The sequence below is a fragment of the Pipistrellus kuhlii genome, unplaced genomic scaffold (assembly GCF_014108245.1).
Source record: "Pipistrellus kuhlii isolate mPipKuh1 unplaced genomic scaffold, mPipKuh1.p scaffold_m20_p_3, whole genome shotgun sequence".
Taxonomy (NCBI): Eukaryota; Metazoa; Chordata; class Mammalia; order Chiroptera; family Vespertilionidae; genus Pipistrellus; species Pipistrellus kuhlii.
The window spans coordinates 1,401,756-1,428,549 of record NW_023425529.1 but is presented as its reverse complement, the minus strand read 5'-3'; the positions used below and the strand labels follow the sequence as shown (position 1 = coordinate 1,428,549).

The 26,794-nt window shown below is 53.8% G+C and overlaps 4 protein-coding genes across 5 annotated transcripts; 3 read left to right on the top strand and 1 right to left on the bottom strand.

Annotated features, from left to right (window-relative positions):
* The first annotated feature begins 4,033 nt into the window (after nt 1-4,033).
* On the top strand, nt 4,034-10,287 carry LOC123653110 (MIEF1 upstream open reading frame protein). 2 transcript variants are annotated; one of them, XM_045587471.1, is made up of 3 exons: nt 4,034-4,061; nt 4,667-5,018; nt 10,156-10,287. In XM_045587471.1, exons 1-2 carry the CDS (start codon nt 4,051-4,053, stop codon nt 4,905-4,907), a joined length of 252 nt encoding a protein of 83 aa, XP_045443427.1. In that variant the 5' UTR covers nt 4,034-4,050; the 3' UTR covers nt 4,908-5,018; nt 10,156-10,287. The 2 variants fall into 2 exon arrangements, with proteins under 2 accessions (XP_045443427.1, XP_045443426.1); XM_045587470.1 differs by lacking the exon at nt 10,156-10,287 and adding an exon at nt 9,140-9,295 and having other exon boundaries at nt 4,039-4,061.
* Nucleotides 9,147-14,396, top strand: MIEF1 (mitochondrial elongation factor 1). The gene is made up of 4 exons (XM_045587469.1): nt 9,147-9,290; nt 10,156-10,333; nt 10,522-10,784; nt 11,351-14,396. Exons 1-4 carry the CDS (start codon nt 9,147-9,149, stop codon nt 12,155-12,157), a joined length of 1,392 nt encoding a protein of 463 aa, XP_045443425.1. The 3' UTR covers nt 12,158-14,396.
* Nucleotides 14,397-17,837: 3,441 nt separating this feature from the next.
* On the top strand, nt 17,838-19,931 carry ATF4 (activating transcription factor 4). The gene is made up of 3 exons (XM_036454675.1): nt 17,838-18,014; nt 18,608-18,922; nt 19,018-19,931. The coding sequence occupies exons 2-3, from the start codon at nt 18,700-18,702 to the stop codon at nt 19,851-19,853; spliced, it is 1,059 nt and encodes a 352-aa protein (XP_036310568.1). The 5' UTR covers nt 17,838-18,014; nt 18,608-18,699; the 3' UTR covers nt 19,854-19,931.
* A 1,449-nt stretch (nt 19,932-21,380) lies between these two features.
* Nucleotides 21,381-25,452, bottom strand: RPS19BP1 (ribosomal protein S19 binding protein 1). Its single transcript, XM_036458204.1, has 4 exons — nt 25,336-25,452; nt 25,044-25,184; nt 22,359-22,456; nt 21,381-21,919 (listed from the first exon to the last, which is right to left on the bottom strand). The coding sequence occupies exons 1-4, from the start codon at nt 25,385-25,387 to the stop codon at nt 21,788-21,790; spliced, it is 423 nt and encodes a 140-aa protein (XP_036314097.1). The 5' UTR covers nt 25,388-25,452; the 3' UTR covers nt 21,381-21,787.
* Between the last annotated feature and the right edge of the window lie 1,342 nt (nt 25,453-26,794).

Genomic DNA, 26,794 nt, shown 5'->3' with positions numbered 1-26,794 from the left:
TGCCCCTGGCTGGGGTCTCCAGTCTACAAGCCACCGCGGGTGCACGTGGGTGCCAGACACCGGCCTCACTGCCCGTCTTCTCCCCCTCCGCCCCTCTCCGCACACTGCCCTGGAGGCACCGGAGGCAGGAGGAGCCTTGTGAGTTGTGAAGAGAAAACTCTGAAGACAAGGAGAGGCTGGGGGAGCTGATTGAAGGGCACCTCTTCCCCTCCCTGCCCCCCCCCCCGTACCCCCCATGCCCAGGAGACCCTCCCTCCTCTCCTAAAATATTATTCTATAGAACAGCAGGGTCAGGAGCGATATGAAAGGTCTTCCAGCTGGAAATGCCACCGTTTAGATTTATCTGGGTCACAAAATCATTTGTTTAAAGAGCAAAGTAGGGCAGCCCCGGGGGAGTGGAAAGAGCCCGTTTCGGAGTCAGAAGGACTTGGGTTCCACTGAGAGCTTCTCAGGGCCCAGCTTGGGGCCCTGGAGAAAGTGCCAGACCTCTGGGCCTTGGTTTTCTCATCCCATAAAGTCAGACAGGGCTCCCCCAGGGAGGGGGCCACCCTGAAGGCAGTGTCAGATCCTGGAGGTGTTTGGAGACTGAGCAACCAGGAAACCCGGTTTTGAGCTCTGTTCTCTGCAATGCCTGTGACAGTGGCTGCACATCAGAGGCCCTCAAAGACAATTTCTTTTCTATTTTATTTTATTTTATTTTTTAAAATATATTTTATTGATTTTTTACAGAGAGGAAGAGAAAGGGATAGAGTTAGAAAAATCGATGAGAGAGAATCATCAATCAGCTGCCCCCTCTCCCCCCATGCACCTCCCTACTGGGGATGTGCCCACAACCAAGGTACATGCCCTTGACCGGAATCAAACCTGGGCCCTTTCAGTCCTCAGGCCAAACTGAGCCAAACCGGTTTTGGCAAGGATGATTTTTTGTATCAGTGAATGGAGGAGCTACCACTCCTTAAGTGCTAGGTACCTTTTGTTTTTGTTATTAATCCTCACCCAGGATATATTTTCCGCTGATTTTTTAATTTTTATTTTAAAAATATATATTTTATTGATTTTTTTTTTTTTTTTTTTTTTTTTTTTTTTTTTTTTTTTTTTTTTTTTACAGAGAGGAAGGGAGAGGGATAGAAAGCCAGAAACATCAATGAGAGATGTTAATGAAAAAAACATTGAAACCTGTAAAGAATTGTTGAGTTTATTTGAGCCAAACTGTCGACATAAGCCGGGAAGCAGAACCTCAATGGATTGAGATAACGCTCCGGAGAATGGCAGGTTACATTTCTATATTTATACATTGCAATCAAAGGAGGGACATAGGTGGGTTACATGAAATTCATTTGGTGATGGATTAAGGAGGCGGGAGAAAGCAAAGCGGTGGGAAACCCCTGGCATTGGATAAAAAGTAAAATGATGGACAAGTATTAAGGTGAGTGCAGGAACAATTAATATGATAAAGAAGGAATTTGAGGCATCTGTCCTGGTGCCCACCACATTTTTTATGCCCCAGGGGCTCCAGAAAAAGGGAAGTTATAAGTTAACCAGATATCTCACAGAAATGTTATCTTAAAGACAAACTGGCAAAAGGGCTCAGGAAAGATCTAAGTTGATCTTTGTCAGGGAAAATATTGGCCTAGGACATGACTACCCTCTATAACCTGTTTGTAGTTAGATATTTAATTTTCAAACCATCTTCTGTGGTTATCTTAGGTCTCTGAGTTTGCAAGACTGCCACGCAGGCCTCCCCTGAGCTTGTGAGGTTAGCATGTGGCACCTTTCGTTCACAGAGAGAAACATTGATCAGTTGCCTCCTGCACAGCTCTCACTGGGGATGTGCCCCCAACCAAGGTACATGACCTTGATTGGAATGGAACCTGGGACCTCTCAGTCTGCAGGTGGATACTCTATCCACTGAGCCAAACCGGTTTCGGCGTCCACTGATTTTTAGAGAGTAGAAGGGAGGGATCGGGAGGGAAAGAGAGAAATTTAAAAAATATATTTTTATTGACTTTTTTCAGAGAGGAAGGGAGAGGGACAGAGAGTCAGAAACATCAATGAGAGAGAAACATCCATCAGCTGCCTCCTGCACACCCCCTCCTGGGGATGTGCCCGCAACCAAGGTACATGCCCTTGATCGGAATCGAACCTGGGACCCTTCAGTCTGCAGGCCGATGCTCTGTCCACTGAGCCAAACCAGTCAGGGTGCGAGAGAGAAATATTAATGTGAGAGAGACACATAGCCTTCCCCACGCACCCCAACTGGGCCAGGAGTAAACCTGCAACCCAGATACTCAAGGGAATCGAACCCACACTCTATCCACTGAGCCAAACTGGCTGAGGATTTCAATCCTCAACAGTCCCAGGCGGGGAGAGATTAGGAAATGGCCAGAGGGCAATGAGCTAAACGGTGGCGTGGAACTGGGAGCGTTCCTTGGCTTCCCTCCGAGCTGGGCACAGGAGGCACTGGGGGAGAGGTTCCCAGGTTCCAGAAGGCATGGCTCCTGCCTCAGAGCTGCTGGGAGACAGCGAAACTGGGGGATAAACTGGGAAGCAGGGCCTGGCCGGTTTTGGCCGGTTTTGTCGTTGACCCGCTCAAGAGCCCTCACTGTGCAGACATTTCAGTGGGCCCCAAGGAGGCCCCCAAGTGTGTGGATGAAGGGGGCATGGCCCATGACCGGAATCGAACCCGGGATCCTCCAGTCTGCAGGCCGACGCGCTATTCACTGAGCCAAACCGATTTCGGCTGGAAAGTCCTTATTCTAGGTCAGCATCCCCGGCAACACGACATCTCCGGGTCCCTAGATGACATCACGAAGGAGGCGTGGTCTCAGGGCTGCGGACAAGGTCCGACCCAGGGGGCGTGACCCGCGCAGCCCAGGCCCCGCCCCTAAAGGCGAGGAGACCGGAAGTCCTCCCGCCCCCAGCCGCCGCCGTCCTCCCTCAGTCCCGCCCCTCCGCCCCGCGCACAAGGTCGTGTCCCGGAAGTGAAGGGGCCATGTTGCTGGGTGACCCGGGGAGAGGAACCGGGCGAGAGGCGAGTCCCGAGGAGTCGTAGCGCGGCCCGCGGGTGAGTGCGGGGGGGTCGGGGCCGGGTTCGCCGAGCTCCTCTCGGGGCGCTGCCCGGCGCCCCCATCCGGCCGGGGCCGGGGCTGCGGGCCTGGCCGCCGGGGTCTCCCCGGCCCGCCCTGGGCCATCTCTGCGGAGCCGCTCCGGCCCTTGGGTCCCCCACCCCGACACGGCTCCCCCCTCCCCCCGGCCGGCGGGGGACTGGGACCTGCCGGGCCCTCGCCGCCCTCCCCAGGGGGACCCGTGCGAACAGCCTTACGTGACAGTCGCCTCCCACCTCATAGAGCACGTTCCCTGCTGGTTTTCTGGTTCGTCTCCCGCTGGCGCGGCCTCGGGGCCGGGGTGGGGGTGGGGGTAGCTCTACATTCGAGGAAAGGGGCAGGGACAGGGCTTGGTCCGGCCCGGCCAGAGGCTGATGGCTCGCTGACTTTGGGCCCAGAGTTCAGATCCTCCCGCCCCCCGCAGTCTCATTCCTTTATTTGTGGAACGGGGGGCTCATTCTCCCGCGCAGGGGCGTTGTGGGGTTCCCCTTCATCAACCTGGTTTTCCAGCTCCTGGTGTGTGCCCGGCGCTGCGCTGGGGAAGTTTGGGAGCCGCACATGGTGGGGCCCCGGCTAGAGGGCACCCTCCTCCCTCCCGAGGCCGGAATGGGGGTCAGGGTGCAGCCACCCTGGTCCCTGGGCAGGTGACTTCTCCCTGGAGCTGCAGGCTCCCCGCTGACGATGGCCTGGGACTGTTGATAGAGTGAGATGTGGGATATGCTTAGAACATGTGTGATACATAGTAAGCAGTAAGTGTTCACTGTTACTATGACCCCTGACCACCTCCTAGGTTCCTTCATGTAAATATGATGGGTGACAAAGCACTTTACTAACGCCAGCACCCTGTTCCTGGAAGGGGATGGTGGCAGTTCACGAGGAACGAAATCCGTTTATTGAGCCTTTACATACCAGGCTCCGTGGCACTAGTGATCGCCATCCGAGTTAGATGGAGTCTTGGTATGTGCCAAGTGCTGTGCCAGACATGTGCCCATACGTTACCTCCTCTTACCCTCATACCAGCCATTTGGGCAGAATGCAGTTTGAATCCTCACTTTCCGGGTGGGAAGCAGGTAAGGCAGAGGGGCTAAGAAATCTGCCCACGGCGATGAGCTCAGGATTCATGTGTGTCTGAGGGTCTTCTGGGCAGCCTGGACCACCCCTGCGCTGAAATGCTGTTACAGATGCTTTACATGTGTTATCACACTGTTCTCAACTATGTAGCAGCTTCTGGTAACAAATATTCCCATTTTGCAAGGGAGAAGGCGGATGCTCAGAGGGGGGAAATGCTTTGTCCAAAGTCACGTGGAAGTCATGTGATAAGCCGAGGAGGGAGGATGCAGGCCCAGACAGTTCAGTTTCCCAGCCCTGGCCCCTCAGCATAAACTGTGCTTCCCAGGAGCAGGATGAGAGGCTGGGGTCTGGCCCTGACCCTGTCCCTAACTTACAGTGCGGCCTTGGGGGCGTCTGAGACGTTCAGGAAGGACTCTTGACTTTTAGATCGTCTCCGTAGCCCTTCTGTCACTAATTCTGACTCCAGGCTTCTGTTTCCCTCCTGCTTACAGCTTGGCGCCCAGCCCCTGCGCGTCCCCCATGGCCCCGTGGAGCCGAGAGGCGGTGCTGAGTCTCTACCGGGCTCTGCTGCGCCAGGGCCGGGAGCTCCGCTACACCGACCGGGACTTCTATCTCGCCTCCATCCGCCGTGAGTTCCGGAAAAATCAGAAGCTAGAGGATCCCAAGGCCCGGGAGAGGCAGCTGGAAAAGGGCCTGGTCTTCCTCCAGCGCAGACTGGGGGGCCTGATTTAAGACCCTCTCCTGTCCTCGTCCATCCTGATTCCCAGGGAGGGAGGGCACAGGTGCCTTCTGCGGACCGCCTGCGCGCCCACCCCCGCCTCACAGATGCAGTAGCAGCTGCAGGTAGGTAGGCCCGTGACCGGAATCGAACCCGGGACCCTTCAGTCCACAGACCGACGCTCTAACCACTGAGCCACACCCGTGTCGGCGGTGTCGTTTTTTGTTTTTTTTCTGATGCCGGGGACCTGGAGCGGGAGACCCTTTCCTTTTAGGGACTGAAGTCCTTTAATCATTAGAAATCAGCGGAGAAACGGCAGACACATGAACAGAGGTCTGTCCCCTTACTGAGAAAAGAGGCCCTGAGTTTAAGCCCTGCCAGAATGGGACTGTTATCACCATTCTAGTTCACATATAACGGTTTAACTGTGAAAACGTGAGAAAAGACATCGCTTAAAATGATTAGGGTTTAATTCCAGGCTGGCTCATTCTTCTGTACATTCAGTTATCCTGCGGGTCTGACCACATCCCCCAAAACATAACTACTGTAGATCCCGGGACAGCGGTCTGTGCTGTAAAGCAAGCAGAGGGTACAGACGTCGGGGGACAGCGGGGTTTAGGCCTCCATTGCCTCGTGTGTAAAATGGACATACTCCCTCTTCAGGCCATGAGAATTCAGTGAGCATGCACACACAGCCCTGAGGGTTACTTAGGATTGCTCCCGATACCACTGTTCCTGAAGTCCTACTGAGTGTCACCTAATGGTCGTATGTCATTCAGCAGCTTCCCCAGAGGGCCTTCCATGTGCTGGCCTTCCTGTAGGCGCTGGGGTAGAGGTGATGGTGCTGTCCACCCAGGGAGTTGGTCTCAGAGATCAGCAGGAAGTAACTGCGGCACGAGCAGCTGTAACGGAGGGGGCCAGGGCACAGAGACACGGACAGGAACCTAGCTGCCTGGGGCAGGTGGCAGGGACCCGGGAGCTGCAGGAAAGGGGACATTTGAGGCTGCTGAGGAGATGGGAAGCAGCAGCCAGTGAGGTGCAGCTGCACTTTGTGCTGGAAACTTGAGTCTGGCTTGGCTAGAACGGTGCACCTGCGAGGCAGGTGGCTGGCGTGGAGGCTGGGCCCGGTCCGGAAGGACACCGAATGCCCCGGGGAGGAGATGGGGCGGCTGATAGGAGGGGGACCGGCACAGCTTTGAAAGCAGCGAATGTCCTGGGAGAGGAAGCGGGGCAGTGGCAGCCGGAGAAGAAGTTGGGGGCAGAGACAAGAGGCAGCGAACGTGGCCGCTGAGATTGGACCGAGGAGGTGGTGGTGGTGGGGGGGGGGGACGTAAATATGGCTCGTACGGCAGCGGGGTTTGGCCACCCGCTCGCTAAAGCAGGAGGAGAAAGAAGAATGGGGGATAACTGAGGGGAAAGCTAGGAGGGACTGCTCAGCTTCCACAGGAAAAGCAGGGAGGAGCCGTATGGAATGGCTTTTGGTCCTCAGCCACTAGGTTGATGGCAGACAGATCGGAATCAAACCTGGGACCCTTCAGTCCCCAGGCTGATGCTCCATCCACTGAGCCAAAATGGTTTCGGCAAGGGCAGCAGGTTTTATGTAAGCCAGTCCTTTGGAGATTGGCTTTTTTTTTTTTTTTTTTTTTTTAATATATTTTATTGATTTTTTACAGAGAGGAAGGAAGAGATAGAAAGTTAGAAACATCGATGAGAGAGAATCATCGATCAGCTGCCTCTTGTACACCCCCTACTGGGGATGTGCCCGCAACTAAGGCACATGCCCTTGACTGGAATCAAACCTGGGACCTTTCAGTCCGCAGGCCGACGCTCTATCCATTGAGCCAAACTGGTTTCGGCAAGGACGGCAGGTCTGGAACCACATAGTGAGGTCCTGAGCTCCTAATCAGTTTTGTCTGAGTTGGGTTACAGGTCGCCACCACCCCCTCCTTGGAAAAACAAACAAAAAGCCACCGGGTTCACAGCTCACTTGAGCAACACATACTGTGTGTCACCCATGGGCGGGGCCGGAGCAGTGAATGAAGCAGAGGCCCCCGAAAGCTTGTGTTCTAGTGGTTAACAGGACATGTGAGCAGGCTGCCTGAGACCCCGTCCACTACCCCCAGCAGCTTGTCTGGTTCCGATCTCGGCCCCACTTACTGCCATGGTGACCCTGGGCCAGTGCCGCCACCTTTGTCTCCGTTTCTTCGTCTGGAAATGGGGATGGTGTGACTGCCTGCCTGACGGGATTGTTGGGGTGAGGAGTGTTTCTGAAATGCTGGCAGTGCTCAGATTCTCCACCCCCTGCCCTGCCCCGCCCTGCCCGCCCTGCCCGCCAGGCCACAGCCAGTTTTCAGGGTACAGTTCAGTAGCGTTAAGAATATTCACATTGTTTATGCCACATGAACAAAATCACAGATTTGGTTTTGTACTTTTGTTCCTCTTTGTATTCAGTTGTGTAGTACTTCCAATTCATAGTGAGAAGCAAAGCTGTTCTGTATCAAACCGTCTAAGCAATGTTATATTTTAAAAATGGCAAGAAAAAAAAAAATGTCCACCCTGTGGTGTAACATCTCCAGAACTTTTTATCTTGCAAAACGGAGACTCTTTGCCCATCAAAGCCCAGCGCTCTGATAGCACTGAGGAGCCCGCCCCCTGCCTGGCGCTCCCACTGGCAGGACGCACGGAGGCGAAGCCCTTCCAGCTGGAACTGGGCACCTAGAGGAAGCCCTCAGCTCCTGCTTGAGCTCATGGCTGTGCGCTCCTCCAGGTCACCAGGCCCCTGGGTGGGGAGCATGTTGCGCTAGAGGAGGAACCGTCTGCTCAACTTAAGGGTTTAATCTTCAGCCCAGGACAGCATGCGCCTGAGCTTTAGAGGCCCTTCCTGCCTCTGTCTCAGGAGCTCAGAGGTAGCTCAGAGAGCAGCTGGATGGCTGGCTGCCTTCTGGAAGTTGAACTTTTGTCCTGTGGGTACAAATCTGAAAAGACAATGATAAACCCAAATTTTTGGAGTACTTGACAGTTTGTTTATTTTTTATTTAAAAAAAATATATTTTATTGATTTTTTACAGAGAGGAAGAGAGGGATAGAGAGGTAGAAACATCGATGCGAGAGAAGCATCGATCAGCTGCCTCCTGCACACCCCCTACTGGGGATGTGTCCGCAACCAAGGTACATGCCCTTGAGGGCAATTGAACCTGGGACCTTTCAGTCCGCAGGCCAACGCTCTATCCACTGAGCCAAACTGGTTTCGGCTGACAGTTTATTTTAACGTACTTGACAGTATAGAAGTGTTTCCATACAGGATTTTCCCCTCACTACAGCTCTGTGATTTAGGCCCTGCGAAAATTATAAATTTCATCATTTCCCCCCTTTCCTAGCTCAGGGGTTAAATAACTCAGGGTTCAAAGGCGAGGACTCCATCTCAGGATTTCTGACTCAAAAACCCAGGCTTTTTTCTGTTCTCCCACATCACCGCCTGCACTCTACAGTTGGTCAGATGGACCAGGACTGAATGGCCGGGGGTGGGGAGGGGGGCTCCTTCTGGCTTCTGCTCGGAGGGAGGACATGCCCTTCTGTCTGCTGCTCCCATCCAGGGACCACTTCGAGCAGGGGGGAGCCTTTTTCTGCCAGGAGCCATTTAGGTTTTTGTAACCACCTTCATGGGCCAGGATGTTATTATCTACCTGAAAAAATTATCTACCTAAAAACCAGCCTGCGTCAGACAACTCACCACTAATGCCTTGGCAGGGCCAACATGGCCCTCTGGCCAGACGTTCCCCACCCCTGCCTTAGAGCGTCTCCATCCAGTGGCTCTCTCTACTACAACTGTATTAGCAGAGCTTCTCTTGGTTAAAACAACCACAGATCGGGGGCTATCACGTGTGGGAACCATGCAGTGTCCATGTGGTCTTGGCTGGATTCTGCTGCCTCACCTGAGTGATACGTCCCATCCCTGTGCCAGTGGCCACTGGAGAGGATGATTGGCATCTGGCCGGCCTCCCTGGAAATACAAAGGAAACTCTGTCGGCTTGGCTTGCTCTGTGTTTGACGTGGGAATGCAGTTCATTTGGCCAAGTGGTCTCATGTGCCCCTCCCGTGAAGCTCTGTTACTGTGAAAGGGGGAGAAAAGGGCCACCCAGGCAATAGCTCTAGTTCGGGGGAAATATTCTTGGACTTGACAGCGACTGTCAGCCAGCAGTGTGTGAGGCCCCAGGTGGTGACGGCTGTGTTCTGCCTTCATCCTCAGGTGAGCAATGGCAGGCGCTGGCCAGCGCAAAGGCAAGAAGGATGACAATGGCATCGGCACGGCCATTGACTTTGTGCTCTCCAATGCCCGGCTGGTGCTGGGGGTGGGCGGAGCAGCCATGCTGGGCATCGCTACGCTGGCTGTGAAACGGGTAAGTGCCTGCAGCTGAGCCCGGGTGGAGAGGGGCTGCCTCGGGAGCAGAGCCGGTCTGGAACGGGCTTGGGTGCTGCTCATGGGAGTCCAACTGGGTCATTGGTTATTAGATGAGACCTTACAAGAGTTCAGTTAAGGCTACTTTTAGGTCTCTTCCCTAAAGAAATCAAATGAAGACGTTTATCCCAGCGGGTGAGAAATTATAAATACCCAAAAGATTCTTCCTTGACTGCCTTATTTAAAATAGCAACCCCACCACGCAGACACTTCCGGTTTCCCTTTTCTCCTCTATCTTAACATTTATTATACCTTTCTGCCTACTTTGCATTTAACTTGTTGATGTTTTGCCTGTGTCCCTCTGTGGACTGGGAGCTCCAGGGGTCTCTGGTTAGTGCTCTCTCCTGTACCTAGCACAGCACGTCGTAGCCACTCAGTATGTGTTAAATAAATTAGTTCACCCTTACATTCGGAAGGTACAGTGTTGTATAGTTAGAAGATGCACCATAATGTTGAACACCGGCTCATTTTTACTGGTCTGCGTAAATGACAAAAATCATAAGTGAAAAAAATTAGGTTTTAAAAGTATATATAGAGCAAGATCCTAATTACCTAAACCTACATTTCCAGAAAGAAATATACTAAAAATATTAACATTTATCTCTGGGTGGTGACATTATGGATAAATCTGTTTCTTATTTATATCATTTCATGTTTCCTGAACTTTCCTATTTTCTACATGGAGAGAGTATTCCATAATCCAGAATAAAGCCAAGGTATTGGAAACTAGCTTAGAGCTCACTACAGCTGCCGGGCAGGAGGGGAGCAGGCAGGCAGGAACATGTGTGGTCCTCTGGCTGTTTCAGATGTACGACCGGGCCATCAGTGCCCCGACCAGCCCCACCCGCCTGGGCCACTCGGGGAAGAGGAGCTGGGAAGAACCAAACTGGATGGGCTCCCCCCGGCTGCTGAACAAGGACATGAAGACGGGCCTGAGCCGGTCCCTGCAGACCCTCCCCACCGACTCCTCGGCCTTTGACACAGGTGAGAGCGCCCCTGGCCCCTTCTGGGCCCTCCCTGTGGGCTCTCGGTGCTACTCCCGCGTGTAGCAAACATCCCGCGAGCACGTACGTGCCAGGCACCGTGCTCGCACTTGCCTGTGGTGTGAGCTCTCCTTTCTGGGTGGCGGCAGCTGGGAAGAGCTGACATGCCTCTCTCTCTTGCCTTGGCAGACACATTCTGCCCACCCCAGCCCAAGCCACTGGCCAGGAAGGGCCAGGTGGACTTGAAGAAGTCACGACTCCGCATGTCCCTGCAGGAGAAACTCCTTTCTTACTACCGGACCCGGGCTGCCATCCCTGCCGGTGAGCAGGCTCGGGCCAAGCAGGCTGCGGTGGACATATGTGCTGAGCTCCGGGGCTTCCTGCGGGCCAAGCTGCCTGACATGCCGCTCCGGGACATGTACCTGAGCGGCAGCCTCTATGACGACCTGCAGGTAACAGGCAGTGCTCACCAGGCCGGGCTGGGTGCTGACCGGGGTGCTGCTCAGTCGTGCTATTGTACAAAAGAGGAGTGCCCCAGGCTTGCCGGGAAGACTGAAGTCTGACTGCTTCTGAACCCTGCACACCGGGAGCATTTGGAGATCGTTATCTTGGGCCTTGTTTTTTTTCAGATATAGATCTCATTCATTTTTTAAAAATTTATCTTGGTCTTTAAAAATCCATCTTTGGTTTTTAGTCACACAACTTCCAGGAAACCATAAGAGGCTCCTCCTTCCTCCACTCCTGTCCCTGCCTCTCCTTTCTAGTTCCTCTTGCCGGGTCTTTAGGCGTGGGGGCTGTCCCGCATGCTTTCATGTCTCAGTACAATGTGCCATGTGGCATGAGACGAGCTGCGGTCTGCAGACCTGGGTTTAAATCCTCAGTATGTCTCTATCGGAACTGAAAGGTTGGCAGGAAAGAATTCTTAGTTTCCGTTATTGTTGGGGAAATACAAGATAGAGGGACCTGTGTGTGAGGAAGCTATTACATCCCTCAAAACCTTTTTAATTCTTCTCACCAGGTGGTGACAGCGGACCACATCCAGCTCATTGTGCCCCTTGTCCTGGAGCAGAACCTGTGGTCGTGCATTCCCGGCGAGGACACCATCATGAATGTCCCCGGCTTCTTCCTGGTTCGTCGTGAGAACCCCGAGTACTTTCCTCGCGGCAGTAGTTACTGGGACCGCTGTGTGGTAGGGGGCTACCTCTCCCCAAAGACGGTGGCGGACACCTTTGAGAAGGTGGTGGCCGGCTCCATCAACTGGCCGGCCATAGGGTCTCTCTTGGACTATGTGATCCGCCCGGCGCCCCCTCCAGAGGCCTTGACTCTGGAAGTGCAATATGAGCGTGACAAACATCTTGTCATTGACTTCTTGCCGTCAGTGACTCTCGGTGACACTGTCTTGGTGGCCAGGCCACACCGGCTAGCCCAGTATGACAACCTGTGGCGGCTGAGCTTGCGTCCCGCTGAGACCGCGCGCCTGTGGGCTTTGGACCAGGCCGACTCGGGCTGCCGATCTCTGTGCCTCAAGATCCTCAAGGCCATATGCAAGTCCACGCCAGCTCTGGGCCCCCTCACTGCCAGCCAGCTCACCAACGTCATCCTCCACTTGGCACAGGAGGAGGCTGACTGGTCTCCAGATGTGCTGGCCGATCGGTTCCTGCAGGCCTTGAGGGGACTCATCAGGTACCTAGAGGCCGGAGTCCTGCCCAGTGCCCTAAACCCCAAGGTGAACTTATTTGCTGAGCTCACCCCGGAAGAGATAGACGAGTTGGGGTACACTCTCTATTGCTCGCTGTCTGAGCCGGAGGTGCTGCTGCAGACGTAGGGCAGGCGAAGGCCGGTGGGTGTTGGGCAGTCAGGCCTGGATTCTGTTAGGAACACTGGGCTCTAGAGATGGTGCCTCACAGGGTCCTAGGTGCCTCCCGTCTTGCTGGTCATCGCCCTGGTCACTTCACGCTGGTTAGAATGACATCTCTTAAATCTCCTATTTTCTCAAACCCGACCCTTTCTATTTTTGTTACCAAACACTGTGCTCCCTCCTCCTCCTCCACTCCGTGCTCCGGGCTGATTTTGCTGGAATGAATTGTCGAGGTGAAGCCCTGGCCCGAGCTATGGGAACCACTCGGTGTTTTGCATGTGGCCCAGGCTTTCCGCTCCCGTCTGTCCTGCCTCGCCCTTTGGCCTGCTTCTCTCCCGTCTTCTCTCCCTTTCCTGCTGTTCATGCCCGTTTTGTTCCTTTCCCTGGAGCACACCTGCCAATCAAGACGTTGCCTTTAGTTGAATATCACTGAGCTTATGATCGCATGTTTCCAAGCTGACCTCTGCAGAGCGCTCAGGCAGTATTTAGGGGTTCTGGGGTAAAGTGGCCGAAGAGCTGGCCGTTGATTCAGGTTCCTGGGAAAGAGGCCCATTCCCCCAACCTCCTGACCAGCTCGTAGCCATAGTGTGAGAGGTCTCTCACGGGAACACTGTTACTGCCCACACAGGATCGGGGGCTCAAGGTAAACTGATGCAGTTATTTGGAGATTCTTAGGGGCCATCAGTGAGCGTGCAGAGTGCGGGAACCGGAGGTGGCCTGGGAGAGGGTCTGTGTACTTGATGTCTCCAGCTCCTGTGGCTGGTCCAGACCAGCACCACCTGTGTGGCGGAGGCAGAGGGCAGCACCTCTGCATGAGCAGTCCATTCACCCTCTCCCTCGCCTCGTTGTCCTTTAAAAGGATGAGGCCTCCGAGAACACAGCCTTAGCCCCAGAGGTTGGAGGGAGGTTGACAGGCAGCAGGATGTCAGCTGGAAGACCCAGTCACCGGTTGTGGCTCAGTGACCATGTTTCCCCCCCACCAGGCCTGCCTTTCTAGGATGTTGTCTTGAGCAGAGCAGTCTGCCATGGGAGTGGGAGAGGGCTGTTTGCTGAACCCTCCAGGCACCTCCAGAGGCCAAAAGGCAAGCACACATGCTCAGACCTCTCCCCTCCCCTCCCCCTCCACTCCCGTCTGTCTCTCACCCAGCACCTGGGGAGAATGGTGCTACCTAGGAAGAGTGCACATGGATAAAACACACATGAAGGAGGTGGGACTTCCTGCGCTCCTTATTTCCCGCTGCTAAAATTGCACTATTTATTGCAATGTACGAAGAATCCTGGGTGGGGTGGGGAGGAGTGTTCAATACACAATGCCAGTGCATCTTCTTGTTTGGTGTATTTTTTTCCTGTTTGTGGCAAAAGCCTGATAGTTCTAGTTCTGTTTCTGATCACCCTGTCCAGTATTTTGTTCTCCCAACAAGTGTTGCTGTTTCCTCTGTGCACACTACCTCTCCGGCCAGTGAGATTCTGGCAAAGCTCCCTGCAGCTGCTCCTTCCCTCCCAATGACAGTGACATGAAAACGCTCTATAAATAGCAAGACCTCAGCTAGCCTCTGAGTCCATGGCGAGATTCCTGTTCCCTTTGGTCATAGATTAGGGGGTTGAGAACTAGGGTTAACCTTGGAGAACTTCCTGCCTTTTCTGTGTGTGCAAGGGTTCCTTTAAGTGGTTCAATTGTTTCATTTTTATGAAGATTTTGGGAGAGAACGAAAATCATAAAGCTCAGAACCCTGAGGGATTCTCCAGCCTGGCTGTTAAGAATCCAAATGAGGTTTTTAAAACTATATGCCAGAGTGCTGCCCTGGTGAGTGGTGTAGAAGGTGGAGCCTGGCATGGCATCTAAGAGGGGTGGGCTGGGAAAGTGTTGCCAAAACATGAGTTATTATTCATTGAGATAAAGGATCTGGTTTTCCCAGTGTATTATAAAACATACAATTTGCCTGTCGGTGTGGCTCAATGTTTGAGTGTTGACCCATGACCAAGGGGGTCATAGTTCAATTGCCGGTCAGGGCATATGCCTGGGTTGTGGGCTCGGTCCCCACAATGCTAAAGCTCAGTGTAGGGTGTACAGGAGGCAGCTGATCAATGATTCTAATCATTGATGTTTTTGTCTCTCTTCCTCTCAGAAGTCAAAAATATATTTAAAAACAAACAAATATAAAGGCAGAAATTCTTACTGCCTTTGCACTGAAAGGCTAGACAAAAACAGAAGGAAAAAAAAAAAGCCTTGCAATTTTTCCCAAGGTGGTGTCTCCAACCAAATTCCATATAAAACACTGACAGAATAGCTAAACAAACAAACAAACAACAACAAAAACCATTTTAAAGATCAAGTCTCAAATTCAAGCCAAGTGTAATTGTGATTCGAGTTTATCTCCTCTATTAGAGCATCTTTCTAAGGGCATCTCTCAACTGTGTTTCATAAAACCAAGAAACCATGACTTTGCCATTTCATAAGCAAGAACCTCTTAGGAGTTCTCAGAACTAAAAGCTGTGTGAATTCCCTGCCCTGGTCTGGCGGTTTTGCTAACCCACTGGGCAAACCTCATCATAAAACATGGCAGACAGACAAGTACTTTGAGATTCTCTGGTAAAGGGAGCAACATTCTGCCTCCCTCCCCGGCTCTCCCTTTAGTTTTTGGGGAAAGATGTGGTGCCTTTCCCGCCATTCTGCCTTTCTGCTCATAATTCACCTTTCCTGAAGCAATAGCATCTGGTCCTACGTCTCCATTTGGAAACTTACACCCTCTAAGATACACAAACCACAGCCTAATGCTTACACAGTACCCTCATTGTCTGGAGATTCTAATCAATTCCAAAGTGTCTTTTGGTTTTCCCTGTTGCCCTTTTTTAGAAATGAATTCAGGACAATAGTATTTTTTATACACTTGCTTGTGACTTTTTTCTTTTTCCAAATAAATAATCAAAGCTCATTTGGAAAAGCTGTGTTGAGGCCTACAGTCTTTCTTCCTGGGTCTCAGCCCCTGGTGGTCCACCGGGTGACACTCCAGACCAGCTGAGTTTGCTTCCTCGTACTCCACTCAGGTTTAGAACAGGAGTGGTTTGGACAAGGAATCAGCCTTAGGGTCACATGGCCCAGGAGAGTCCCCTGGGGGTTTCTGTAAGTGGGGATCCCTGCCTGTGTTCCGAGTCATCTGCTGTGGTTCATCTTTCTCGCGACGATGACCTGGCTGGGGACGTCTGTTGTCAGGATTTGTTAGAACTCTGCCCTGGCTGCTGAAGCTCAAGGCCAAAGACACCTAGGACTAGCGCAGTGAGGCTGTGTCCTTCTTGGACAGCTACTGATTGAGTGGCCAGTGTGCCCGAGATGTGGTTCTGCGGTTGGTTGTATACAGTGTGTTGTTTACCTTTTATTTTGACCTTGTAGTCTTTAAATTCCTGGTCCAATGCCAAGTCCACAGTTTGCCTTCCAGTCACTTGTCTGCCCTCAGTAGTACCGTAGTTGGTATGCTTGGCTGGTAATTTGGAGTCAGTCACCAACCTTTCGCCCTGTCATGGTTAGCTCCATAGAGAAGCAGCTTAGCCTTAAGAGCCAGGGAACTGCTGTCCCTTTTCTCCTGGAGGGAGGAGATAAAGCTGGAAACGTGATGTCCTTCACAGCACGGGAAGAAAATAAAAGTCTCCTTCCCAACAGCTTTGACTTGTGTGTGTGGCGTGAAACCTTTTCCCACAGGAGTGCTACTGGTTCTTCCTGTCCGCTAGAACGGTGAGGTGCTGGATCTGGGTCTCCATAATCGAATGGCTGGGATAAGCTGCTACTGCAGTCTTTCTTCCGTGACCTCTGCTGTGTCAGAACTGGGGCAGTGTTACTTTAATTTTCAACCATCTGCGTGGTCAGCCCTCAGGAGGCACTGGTAGGTCTCTTGAAACAAGAAAAGGAGGACACGCCCTGCGGGTCCTTAGTTAGGCCTTTGGAAGACTTGTGGAGTGGCTCAGGGACCCTCACTGCCTTTGATCTAAAGGCTGGATGACTTATGTTATCTCAATACTTGGGACTCCCCATGGGGATAGAAAAACCACACACACCAGGATCCAGTATGCTTTGCACTTACCAGTTGTTTATAGTTGTTGGCTTCCTCTCAGTAAATGGGAGCCCTCTGAGAAGCAGGATGACATAATGGAGATGGGGAGGTGGGGATTGGGAGGTCAGGGTCAGAAGACCTGAATTCTAATAATAATCAATTGAGCACCTATCAGGTACCAGGCACTTTTCACTTCATTCTAAGGATATACTCATTGGCCCCATTTTACAGACGAGGAAACTGAGCCCCAGCAAGAATAAGTCACTTAACCAAAACATCCTGGCTAGTTCATGAAAGAGCCAGGATTCTTTTGGGTTTGCCCCCTAGGGTCTGCCTTCTAACTCCTACCCCAGGAAGGCAGTGTGACTTTGGGCAGAACACCTCATCCCATTCGTCCTGTTCTCCATTGTAAAGAAGTTGAACTAGATGAAGCCAGTCGATGGCTTGTAGTTAGGACAGAGGTTCCCAATGTTTCCACAGCACGGCCCTCCTGGGAATGTCTATGGCCCATCCCAAGGACTTGGTAGGAAGCGGACGCCTGGGGGGTTAAGAAGTGGTAGGTAGTTGAGTGAATTTTTTCCCTCTTTAGAGAAACAACCAAACAAGTTCTGCTGTGATAGCCTGCGGATTCTAATAGACGAGCAGACACATGTTGGCAGAGTGGATATATAAAAGCAGAATTGGTTGGGCTATAGGATGATGCATCTTCCCGGCGCAACTTGACAGAACTCGGAATAAGGCCGCAGAGCTGCCTGCGATGGTAGGTGGGCAGAGATCAGGGGACCTTCCGCCTCTGGTCCTCAGGCTCCCCTTCCAGCTACCCAAGGGCTTCCATGTGGTGAGATCGCACACGAAAGGGCATTTCCTTTTGCCTGGCTTCATCTTCCAGCCGCAATCCGGTCCCTAGTTGGAGCTACGCTACGAGCAGGGGCTGGGGCCCGACGTCACCACCCGGGACTCCCGGGGTGAGAAGCGCCGTGGCCAGCGACAGGCCTGAGGAAGCCACCGCAGAGCTGTGCGCCCAGAGGGCGGACGGACGACAGGCCGCCAGACCCCACACGCTGGGAAACACTCTGCCGCCCCGTCCTTCCCTCCCGCACCCCAGGTCACCTCACTGCAGAGCCCACCCACCTTGGACCCTGAGCCAATAACAAATCGAGATATATATGACTCACCACGGGCGGCCAATCGGCTCGGTGCGCGCTCTCCGCCGGCATCTCGCGCGATGAGAAGGCTCCGGGGCTTCACAATACAAACCTTTCTTGGAAGTGACATTTCTCCCCGCCCTTCAGTCAGGACCGGAAGCGGGGCACGTCCGGTGGATCCCTCCGCGCTCGGCGATGAGAGGGACTCTTTGATCTTAGGAGCCTTGTAAAGCAGCGTATCTTTTGTTTCTCGAGGACTTTAAAACAGCACATTTTCTCTCTGGAGTTACGCCCTGGCCGAAAAAGTCGTTGGTTGGAAGAAGTAGGGCGTCCACGGGTGGAAATAAGTGGGTGGGAGGTGGAGGTCACGTGACCGCAGCGGAAGGCTCTTCTTTGTGATGCGTCATCGTGAGGGAGGAAAGTTATAAAAGATCCGCGGCGCGGCCGGCGCGGCCATTTCCTCTCCCGCTGCAGATGTAGTCTCTTGAACGTGTCCCTCCCTCCCTCCTCCGCTCCCACAGCTCCGGCCGACATGGCGCACTAGAGGCAGCAGTGCCAGCGGCAGCATTGGCCTTCGCAGCGGCGGCAGCAGCACCAGGCTCTGCAGCGGCACCTCCCAGCGGCTTAAGCCATGGCGTAAGTGCGGGGTCGGGCTGCCGTTCGCGGGCGCCCCTGGGGCGTCGGGGACCAGCGATCCTATGGGCGCGGCCGCAGCCGGCGGCGCCGCGGAGGGGGAAGCGGTTTTACGAGCGCGGGGGACGCCTGGCCCCAGTTTGGCTGCTCCGAGACGCCGGCGCCTGGGCTGGGGGAGCGCGGCTGGGCCGGGGGGAAAGCCCCGGTGGCCTCGCCTCTTCCACCCCCAGCCCCACCCCTACCCGCCGAGGCCCGCCTGGCGCCGGGCGAAACGTGGCAGCAGCAGCCAAGATGGCGGCGGTCTGGGCGGCGGCCGGGGCGTGAGTCACAGGGCGGGGGAGGCGGGGAGGCGGGGGCGCGGCCCTGTTTGGCCTGGAGGAGAGGAAGCAGCCCTACCTCTGGTGGCCGCTTGGAGAATGGCCTGGCTCCTCGGGCCAACTGAGCCTCCTGACCGGCATCCGGGAGGAGGAGCACAATGGCCCCGGCGCCACGTGTTTCCAGGCCCCTCCGGCCAAGCCGTCCTGCCCCGGCGGGGAAAGGTGACGTTTCCAGACCAGCTGACGGCTAATGGGACTCTGTTCCTCGCTCCTATGCAGGCTTTTCACGGCATTCAGCAGCAGCCTTGCTGTAACCGACAAGGACACATTCGAATTGAACACATTCCTCGATTCCAGCAGAGCCCCACAACATGACCGACATGAGCTTCTTGAGCAGCGAGGTGTTGGTGGGGGGCTTGATGTCCCCCTTCAGCCAGTCGGCTTTGGGGGCTGAAGAAAGCTTAGATCTCCTAGACGACTACCTGGAGGTGGCCAAGAACTTGAAACCCCATGGGTTCTCCAGCGACCAGGCGAAGGCGGGCTCCGAATGGCTGGCTGCGGATGGGTTGGTCAGTGCCTCAGACAACGGCAAGGGTAAGTGCCCATCGTTTATCTGCCACGGAGTCCTGGTCATCGTTGGCTGCCTTGCGCATCTGGCTGAACTGGTGTTCTTTTTCAATCTTTTGCAGAGGATGCCTTTTCGGGGACAGATTGGATGGTGGAGAAAATGGATCTCAAGGAGTTTGACTTCGATGCCCTGTTAAGTTTGGGTGACCTGGATACCATGCCCGATGATGAGCTTTTGGCCACCTTGGATGACCCCTGTGAACTCTTTGACCCCTTAGACCAGGAGATTAATAAGGAGCCCCTCCATACAGTGAACCCAATTGGCCATCTTCCAGAAAGTTTACTACAAACTGATCAGGTTGCCCCCTTCACCTTCCTGCAACCTCTTGCCCTTAACCCAGAGGCCCTGCCCTGCACTCCGGAGCATTCATTCAGTTTAGAGCTGGGAAGTGAAGTTGACATCTCTGAAGGAGATAGGAAATCAGACTCCGCTACTTTTATTACCATAGTCCCTCAAAGCATCAAGGAGGAGGAGGGCACCTCAGACAATGACAGTGGCGTCTGTATGAGCCCCGAGTCCTACCTGGGCTCTCCCCAGCATAGCCCCTCCACCTCCAGGGCCTCCCCAAACAGGAACCTGCTGTCTCCAGCTACCCCCTGTGGGTCTGCTGGCCCCAAACCCTACGACCCTCCTGTAGAGAAGGTGGTGGTAGCAAAAGTAAAGGGTGAGAAGCTAGATAAAAGGCTGAAAAAGATGGAGCAGAACAAGACGGCAGCCACTAGGTACCGCCAGAAGAAGCGAGCGGAGCAGGAGGCCCTCACCGGGGAGTGCAAGGAGCTAGAGAAGAAGAACGAGGCTCTGAAAGAGAAGGCCGATTCCTTGGCCAAGGAGATCCAGTATCTGAAAGATCTGATAGAAGAGGTCCGCAAAGCCAGGGGGAAGAAAAGGGCCCCCTAGGTAGGGTAGTCGGTGTGTCTTGTACATAGGAGGCTTGTGCTGGAGATTGTATTATAATAAATTATTTTGTAGTGAAAGGACTGCAGACTGTGTCTGTCTTCTTGCCCCAACCCAGCCAACTGTCTTAGAACTGGATTCTTAGCCAGAGGGAGATTGCAGCATGCTTACGGCTGAGCCCAGAGGGAAGTGTGCTTGTTATAGGATCACTGGTGACTAACATTGGACTCTGGGCCAGAACCCCAACACACAGCAGGTGGTTTTCCAGAGCTGGGAAGTGGGGGGCTCTCCCTTGGTTAGGGGGAAGGCTCTATGGGGGTTTAACCAGAGGGGACTGGGTTGTAGGAACAGCCCAGGCTCCACCTGTTCTAGTTTGGCCTCTTGCCATCTGTCATTCTGCACCCAGATAAGGTTCCACAGTCCTTCAGCTGGGTGTGCTGATGAGCTTTTATTTCCCTTTCATCTTGACACTCTTGTAATAGAAAAGGGGAAGGACCTAGGCCTGTCACTTGGGCAGCTTCACCAGGAAGCTAGAACTTAACCTCCACAGGAAAGGTGGGGTGACATCCCCTGGGAACAGGTCATGGGCCAGAATTGTGGCCACTGCAAGCAGGATATGGAGGAGGCAGGAGATTAAATCTGGACTAAAGAGTTCCTGCTGATCTTTGTTCCTCCATTTTGGGGCTGTTCAGGGAGCACTGTCCTGAATTCACACCCACATTCAAAAGGACTGCAACTAGCCTAAGCTTGAAAGATGACTTAAGGATATCTCCCCTCTCCCCTACCAGGGTTTTTAATGCGGGTGGAGCATGAGAAAAGGGGCCAAAGCCTGCAGACGGGACCAGGTCCAGCTCTACCCCAGCAGTTCTGTGGCACTCCTGTCCAGGCTCAGGCTGGAAAGCTGGTTAATAAGCAGGAAGAGCTCCAAGGCAGTGGGTAGGGCTGAGGAACCCTGGCACACTAGTACCTGTGCAGGGGTTGGCTCCAGCCACAGGGCACCTGCTGAAGTGATTGCCACGACCTATGAAGTCCTTGGAGGAGGAGAGGAGGTAGAAGAGCTGCCTGAAGGTGCCCACGCCCTCTGAAGGCCCCCAATCCCAAGGGGCCTCTGGCTTCCAGGACTTGTCCTCGCCACACTTTAGGCAATGCTGGGCCGTGCGGGCTGCAAGGGGTCCAGCCCCTACCTTTGTGCTCAGGCAGACGCGAGTGTGAAACCCTGTTGCTTGCCGTCGCCTTCTGAACCACCCCACCAGCCCAACTGACACATTCCCCACATGTGAGCATAGGACTTGGGTGACAGGCTGGCAAAATTCCTCCCCCAGACCCTGGAGTCGCATCCCTGGATCAAAACCTCTGGCAGCTGTGGGCGCGACCCCCAGGGGAGGAGGGCCCCTCTGGCCATGCCAGCAGATGCTGTGTGAACTCTGGCAGCCTGCACTGGGGCTGAGCTGGAGGACTTCTGCCCTGAGCTCCAAGAACCACACTGGGCGGGGGCGGGGGGGGGGGGGGGGGGCGACGACGACGGAGGGAAGACCAGCAGCGCACATCCAGCTCCAGCCATATTTATTAGAACCCGGAAGCATACCCAGAAGCCTCCCCCTGCTCCTGGAGGTGTGGCCCTGCGGCCCAGGAACTGGCCTCCACAAGCAAACAGCCAAGAGGTCCTACCTGGGCCAAAGCAAACAAGTCAGAAAGGTTCCTTTTTGGCAGGAAGGTGGCTCCTCCCAAGCCTGCGGGTTTCCCGTCAGAGTTTAAATGTTCAAATGCTCCCGCAGGCTTCCAGCTCGCCAGCTCCACTCCACCCTGCCCCTGGCTCCAGCTCCGGGGCTTCCTCAGGTCAGGCTGGCCCCTCTGCATGGCAGGGTGCCAGGCCCAGCAGTGGCTGCGAGGTCAGAGGAGAAAGCTGAGCCCAAGTCTCTCCCATGGCCTCCAGGGGCCTAGCTGCCGAAGTACTCCTGCTGGAACTTCTGGAAGTCCTCCTCCGTGAACACCGTGCCTTCAGCCTTCTTCTTCTTCTTCTTGGCCCCGGGCCGGTCACAGGCCTTGCGGCCCCGATTCTGGCGCAGAATCTGGGGATGTGCAGGAGTCAGGACGTGAGGGAGCAGAACCACCTGGCACAGTGGCCAAGTGCTGCCCCCTCCCCTGGTATGCTCTTAGCCCCGTGGTCGGCAAACTGCGGCTCGCAAGCCACGTGCGGCTCTTTGGCCCCTTGAGTGTGGCTCTTCCACAAAATACCATGGCCTGGGCCAGTCTATTTTGAAGAAGTGGCGTTAGAAGGTTTAAAAAGTTTGGCTCTCCAAAGAAATTTCAATCCTCGTACTGTTGATATTTGGCTCTGTTGACTTATGAGTTTGCCGACCATTGTCTTAGCCCCTCAGGGGAGACCCCCCACAGCATAGCAATATAGGAGTGTGGGAGGTGGCCCAAACTCCACCCCACACTAGGGCCGAGACCCCCAGGAACATCCTCAGCGCCCCCCTCCCCCCCCCCACAGCCACCGCGACACACCTGCCTGGTGACGGACTCGGGCACGGTGCTCCTGGCACTGGTCATAAACGCCAGGTTCACGCCAAGGTAGCCTCGCTGCTCTCGCTTCTGGAACTCGGCTGTGGATGGCAGGCAGGGCGGCAGCATTTCAGATGCACTCCCTCTCGTTATCCAGGCCCCTCTTGATATCTCCTCATTACCCCCCTCCACCCAACAGCCTTGCCAAAGGCCTTGTTGTCCCTTCCCAGTGGGAAGAGAGGTGGTAGAGTATTTAGAAGGTGATACATTTCATGGAGAAAAACAGAATAGTAAACAGGAATCAAAGACGGGGGCTCATTCTTTTTTTTTTTGATTTGAGAGAAAGGAGGAGAGGGATAGGGAGGGAAACACTGATGTGAGAGGCACACATCAATCGGTTGCCTTCCTTACTCACCCCCACTGGGGCCAGGGATTGAACCTGCAACCCAAGTGTGAGCCCTTGACTGGGAATCAAATTAGTGACACTTCAGTCCATGGGCTGAAGCTTTAATCACTGCGCCACACCAGCCAACGGCTAACATTTTTTTTTTAACCCTCACATGAAAAAGCCTCAATGAAATGATGTTTGAGCAAAGACTCAAGGGAGAGCCAAACCGGTTTGGCTCAGTGGATAGAGCGTCAGCCTGTGGACTGAAGGGTTCCGGTCAAGGGCACGTACCTTGGTTGCAGGCACATCCCCAGTAGGGGGTGTGCAAAAGGCAGCTGATCGATGATTCTCTCTCATCGATGTTTCTACCTTGTTTCCTCGAAAATAAGACAGTGCCTTACATTAATTTTTTCTCCCAAAGTTGCGCTAGGTCTTATTTTCAGGGGATGTCTTTTCTTTCCATGCGCTAGGTCTTGTTTTCGGAGGATGTCTTATTTTCGGGGAAACACGGCAACTCTCTATCCTTCTCTCTTCTTCTTTGTAAAAAATCAATAAAATATATTAAAAAAAACAAACAAAAACCTCAGGGGAGAGTGTGGTACCTACGGGAAGATCATTCTAGAGAGAGGCAACAGGCAGTGTGAAGGCCCTGAAGCAGAAGTGAGAAAAATGGCTGGAAGGGGAGGAGAGGGCAGTAGAAGGGACGGGCCAGGTGGGCCTCATTAGGCACCCTGAGAACTCGGGCCTTCACAAGAAGGTGTAGGGCAGAGAAGACACCATTTTGTAGGATCACTTTTGCTGTTTGAGGAAGGGGGAGTGGAAGGTGAGACACCAGCTAGGCTTTCACAGTAATTCAGGCAAAAGAGGCAGTTCCCAGAAGCGGCAGTCACAGAGGTGTTTTTCAGATTGGCCACTGAGGCTTGTGAATCCCCTCACTTGTCAATTATGTACCAACCAGAGGCCCGGTGCATAAAATTCGTGCAGGTGTGTGTGTGTGTCCCTCAGCCTAGTCTGCACCCTCTCCAATCTGGGGCATCCCTCTCACAATCTGGGACTGCTGGCTCCTAACCCCTTGCCTGCCTGGCTGCCTGATTGACACCTAACTGCTCCCCTGCCAGCCTGATCACCTTGAACTGCCCTCCCCTGCAGGCCTGGTCACCCCCAACTGCCCTCCTGCAGGCCTGGTCACCCCCATCTTATGATGACGTGGGGGTGGCCATCTTGTGATGTGAGGGTGCGAGGGTCAATTGGCATATTACCTCTTTATTATATAGGATTATGGGACAAAGTCTGGGCTGGATGGGGCCACCTGTGTCCTATGCCCTTCACACCAACATCACTATTGCTCAAATGGGCCTCACTTTTCTGCCTCCACACTTTTGCTCGGGCTGTTTCCTCCCTGGGTTTCATAGTTCTTTGACCAAACACTTGAATATTTTTTATGCAACAGGCCCAGGTTCAGAGACTCTAGGAACTCACCAAGTCCTGGCACATATCCTCCCTCCCACCATCCTGCCCATACCTGCCCCTCCCCAAGTCTGTATCTCTTGAAGTGGCACCACATCCCCCACGGTGCTGTGGAAACTGGGATCGTCTGTGTCTCCCCCTCCCTCCAGTTCACCACTGAAGCCCATCAGTGCTCCTCCCCCCATCCCTCCCAGCTTCCACCTGCACAGGTCTCTCCTCTCTGCACCCTCACCACTGCCAGGCCACAGCGCCTCTCACTTGAACGGGGTGGGCAAGAGCCGGGCCCTGGAGGCGCTGCCTGGCTGCCACCTGCACCATCTCACAGGGCTGCGGTGAGGATTACACGAGTGAGCGTTTGCACAGGGTTAGCAACCGGCACACTGACTAGGACCTGGTTACATGCTCCATCTCCGACCCTCGTTCACTCCATGTCACCGTCACCAGGCTTCTTTCTTCCAAATTGTCAAAGGCAACACACTTCTGACCCTGCACATGCCAGTCTCTCTGGACTTCCTTCAGATCTGGGCTCACATGTCGCTCCCTCAGAAGTCTGACTTAGTCTTTTATTCGCAGTCCCTCTCAGATCACAGACCTTCAAAGCCTTCCTCACACGTCAGTTGATTTTGAAACTCTCTGATGCCTCTCTGCCCACCGGGGCTGTAGACCATGCGCCCTGGGACCTTGTGTTTTCCCAGGACCCCGCTCTGCGCATGGCTCACAGGAGGTGCCCCAGGAATGCCTGACACGCGTGTCAAGCCCGGCCTCCAGGTCCCCTTCCTCCAGGGCACAGCCCGGCCCCGGGGGCAGCACGCCCGGCCCCTTCCCCACCTTACCCAGCGCCGACTTGGGCACTTTCCCTTTCGCCGAGTTCCGCAGTTTCCCGGCCTGGGCCGCCTTCGCCTTCGCCTTCGCCTTCGCGGCCTGCTTCCCCGGAGCCCCGCTCGGCTTGGCCTGGCCCGGCTTGGCCTGGGGGGCTGGAGGGACAGAGGAACGGCCCCGGGTCGGAGAGCGCGCAGGGCTCCGCGCCCACCGGGACAAGGCCGGACGGAATCCCGCACCCTCCGGAGCCCGCCCTCAGCCCCAGCCCCCTGGCCGCGCCGGGAGTCTCCGGCAGGCTCTCCTCACCCTCGGGCGCCCCCAGGAGCTCCAGGCCTCTGCGCAGCAAGGCCGCCGACATGGCTGCGCCTGGCCCCGCCCACACGCCCCACGCTACTTCCGCCCCGGCCCCCCTCGTTGTCCCAGCGGAAATGCGGGGTGAGCGGGCGGAAGTGCTCGCCTTCCTTAGGTTAGTTTACTACTGAGAAGGAACAGGGGCGGGGTCGGAGGCGGGGACAACGTGCAGACAGACGCGTTTGTTGTCCAATCCCAGCCACGTATCCCTTTGGGCGCCAGACCACGCCCCCTTCCGGAAGCCTAACCAAGTACGGTAGATCCAAACTCTAGGGGGCGGGGTCGAGCGCAGTGTTAGTATTCTCAATTTTTACAAAAAAAGAGACTGTTGAGTTGGATTTTTAAAAATATATTTCAACCAAAGCAACATATAGCACAGATTGAGTGCGGCATGAGAATTCAGCTGTCTTCCATTAAAGACATATGCAAAAATGCAAAACAATATTGTTTTCACACTTTTGTTTGGGAAAAAACATTTTCATAAAAATATGTTATTTATGTTAACATGCAATGAGTTTGTTATTTTAAATGAATTGGTAAATATTTAGTTTTTTTAGTTTTTGTTTTTAAAAAAACATTTTATTTATTTTTTTTACAGAGAGAAGGGAGAGGGACAGAGAGTTAGAAACATCGATCAGATGATCCCTACTGAGGATGTGCCCTTGACTGGAACATGCTCTTGACTGGGATCGAACCTGAAACCCTTCAGTCTGCAGGCCTATGCTCTATCCACTGAGCCAAATCAGTTAGGACAGTTTTAATTTCTAATAGGCATATAGCAACAGATATTAACATACACAAAAGCTCTTTCGGATCCTGAAACTTTTTTTTTATTATTGATTTTTTACAGAGAAAGAGAGAGGGATAGAAAGTTAGAAACATCGATGAGAGAGAATCATTGATCAGCTGCCTCTTGCACACACCCCATTGAGGATGTGCCTGCAACCAAGGTACATGCCCTTGACCGAAATCAAACCCTGGACCTTTCAGTCCACAGGCCAATGCTCTATCCACTGAGCCAAACAGGTTTCGACAGGGATCTTGAAACTTTAAAAAGAGTGTAAAGAGGTTGTTAGGCAAAAAAAAAAAAAAAAAAGTGAGAACTTCTGGCCTAGAAATGACTCTTCTTGCAGTGGAAGGGAGCCCTGTCTTCACTACTCAATTGCAGCTCCTAGTCCAGTGCTAGCTGGCATGCAGAAGCACTCAGTAAATGAATGGCGAGAGGAGGAACCGCTGAGCTCACTGAGCAAACATGTCCTGCGGGCCTTTTGTATACCTGACACTGAGCACTGGACATGGAAATGACTCAGCCGGTCCTTCCTGTCTAATAGCCGTCAGCAATGCTGGGAAGAAGAGAAGCACCTAAATAGTGACAATACTGTATCAAGATACTGTTTTACATTTGTTAACTTAC

Excerpts from the sequence above, each read along its gene's own strand:
- MIEF1 (XM_045587469.1), top strand. The coding sequence starts at position 9,147 with ATGGCAGGCGCTGGCCAGCGCAAAGGCAAGAAGGATGACAATGGCATC. Across the intron at positions 10,334-10,521 it reads CTCCTCGGCCTTTGACACAG|ACACATTCTGCCCACCCCAG; the intron begins GTGAGAGCGCCC and ends TTGCCTTGGCAG. Across the intron at positions 10,785-11,350 it reads GCCTCTATGACGACCTGCAG|GTGGTGACAGCGGACCACAT; the intron begins GTAACAGGCAGT and ends TCTTCTCACCAG.
- ATF4 (XM_036454675.1), top strand. The coding sequence starts at position 18,700 with ATGACCGACATGAGCTTCTTGAGCAGCGAGGTGTTGGTGGGGGGCTTG. Across the intron at positions 18,923-19,017 it reads TGCCTCAGACAACGGCAAGG|AGGATGCCTTTTCGGGGACA; the intron begins GTAAGTGCCCAT and ends AATCTTTTGCAG.
- RPS19BP1 (XM_036458204.1), bottom strand. The coding sequence starts at position 25,387 with ATGTCGGCGGCCTTGCTGCGCAGAGGCCTGGAGCTCCTGGGGGCGCCC. Across the intron at positions 22,457-25,043 it reads AGTGCCCAAGTCGGCGCTGG|CCGAGTTCCAGAAGCGAGAG; the intron begins GTAAGGTGGGGA and ends TGCCATCCACAG. Across the intron at positions 21,920-22,358 it reads CCGAGTCCGTCACCAGGCAG|ATTCTGCGCCAGAATCGGGG; the intron begins GTGTGTCGCGGT and ends GCACATCCCCAG.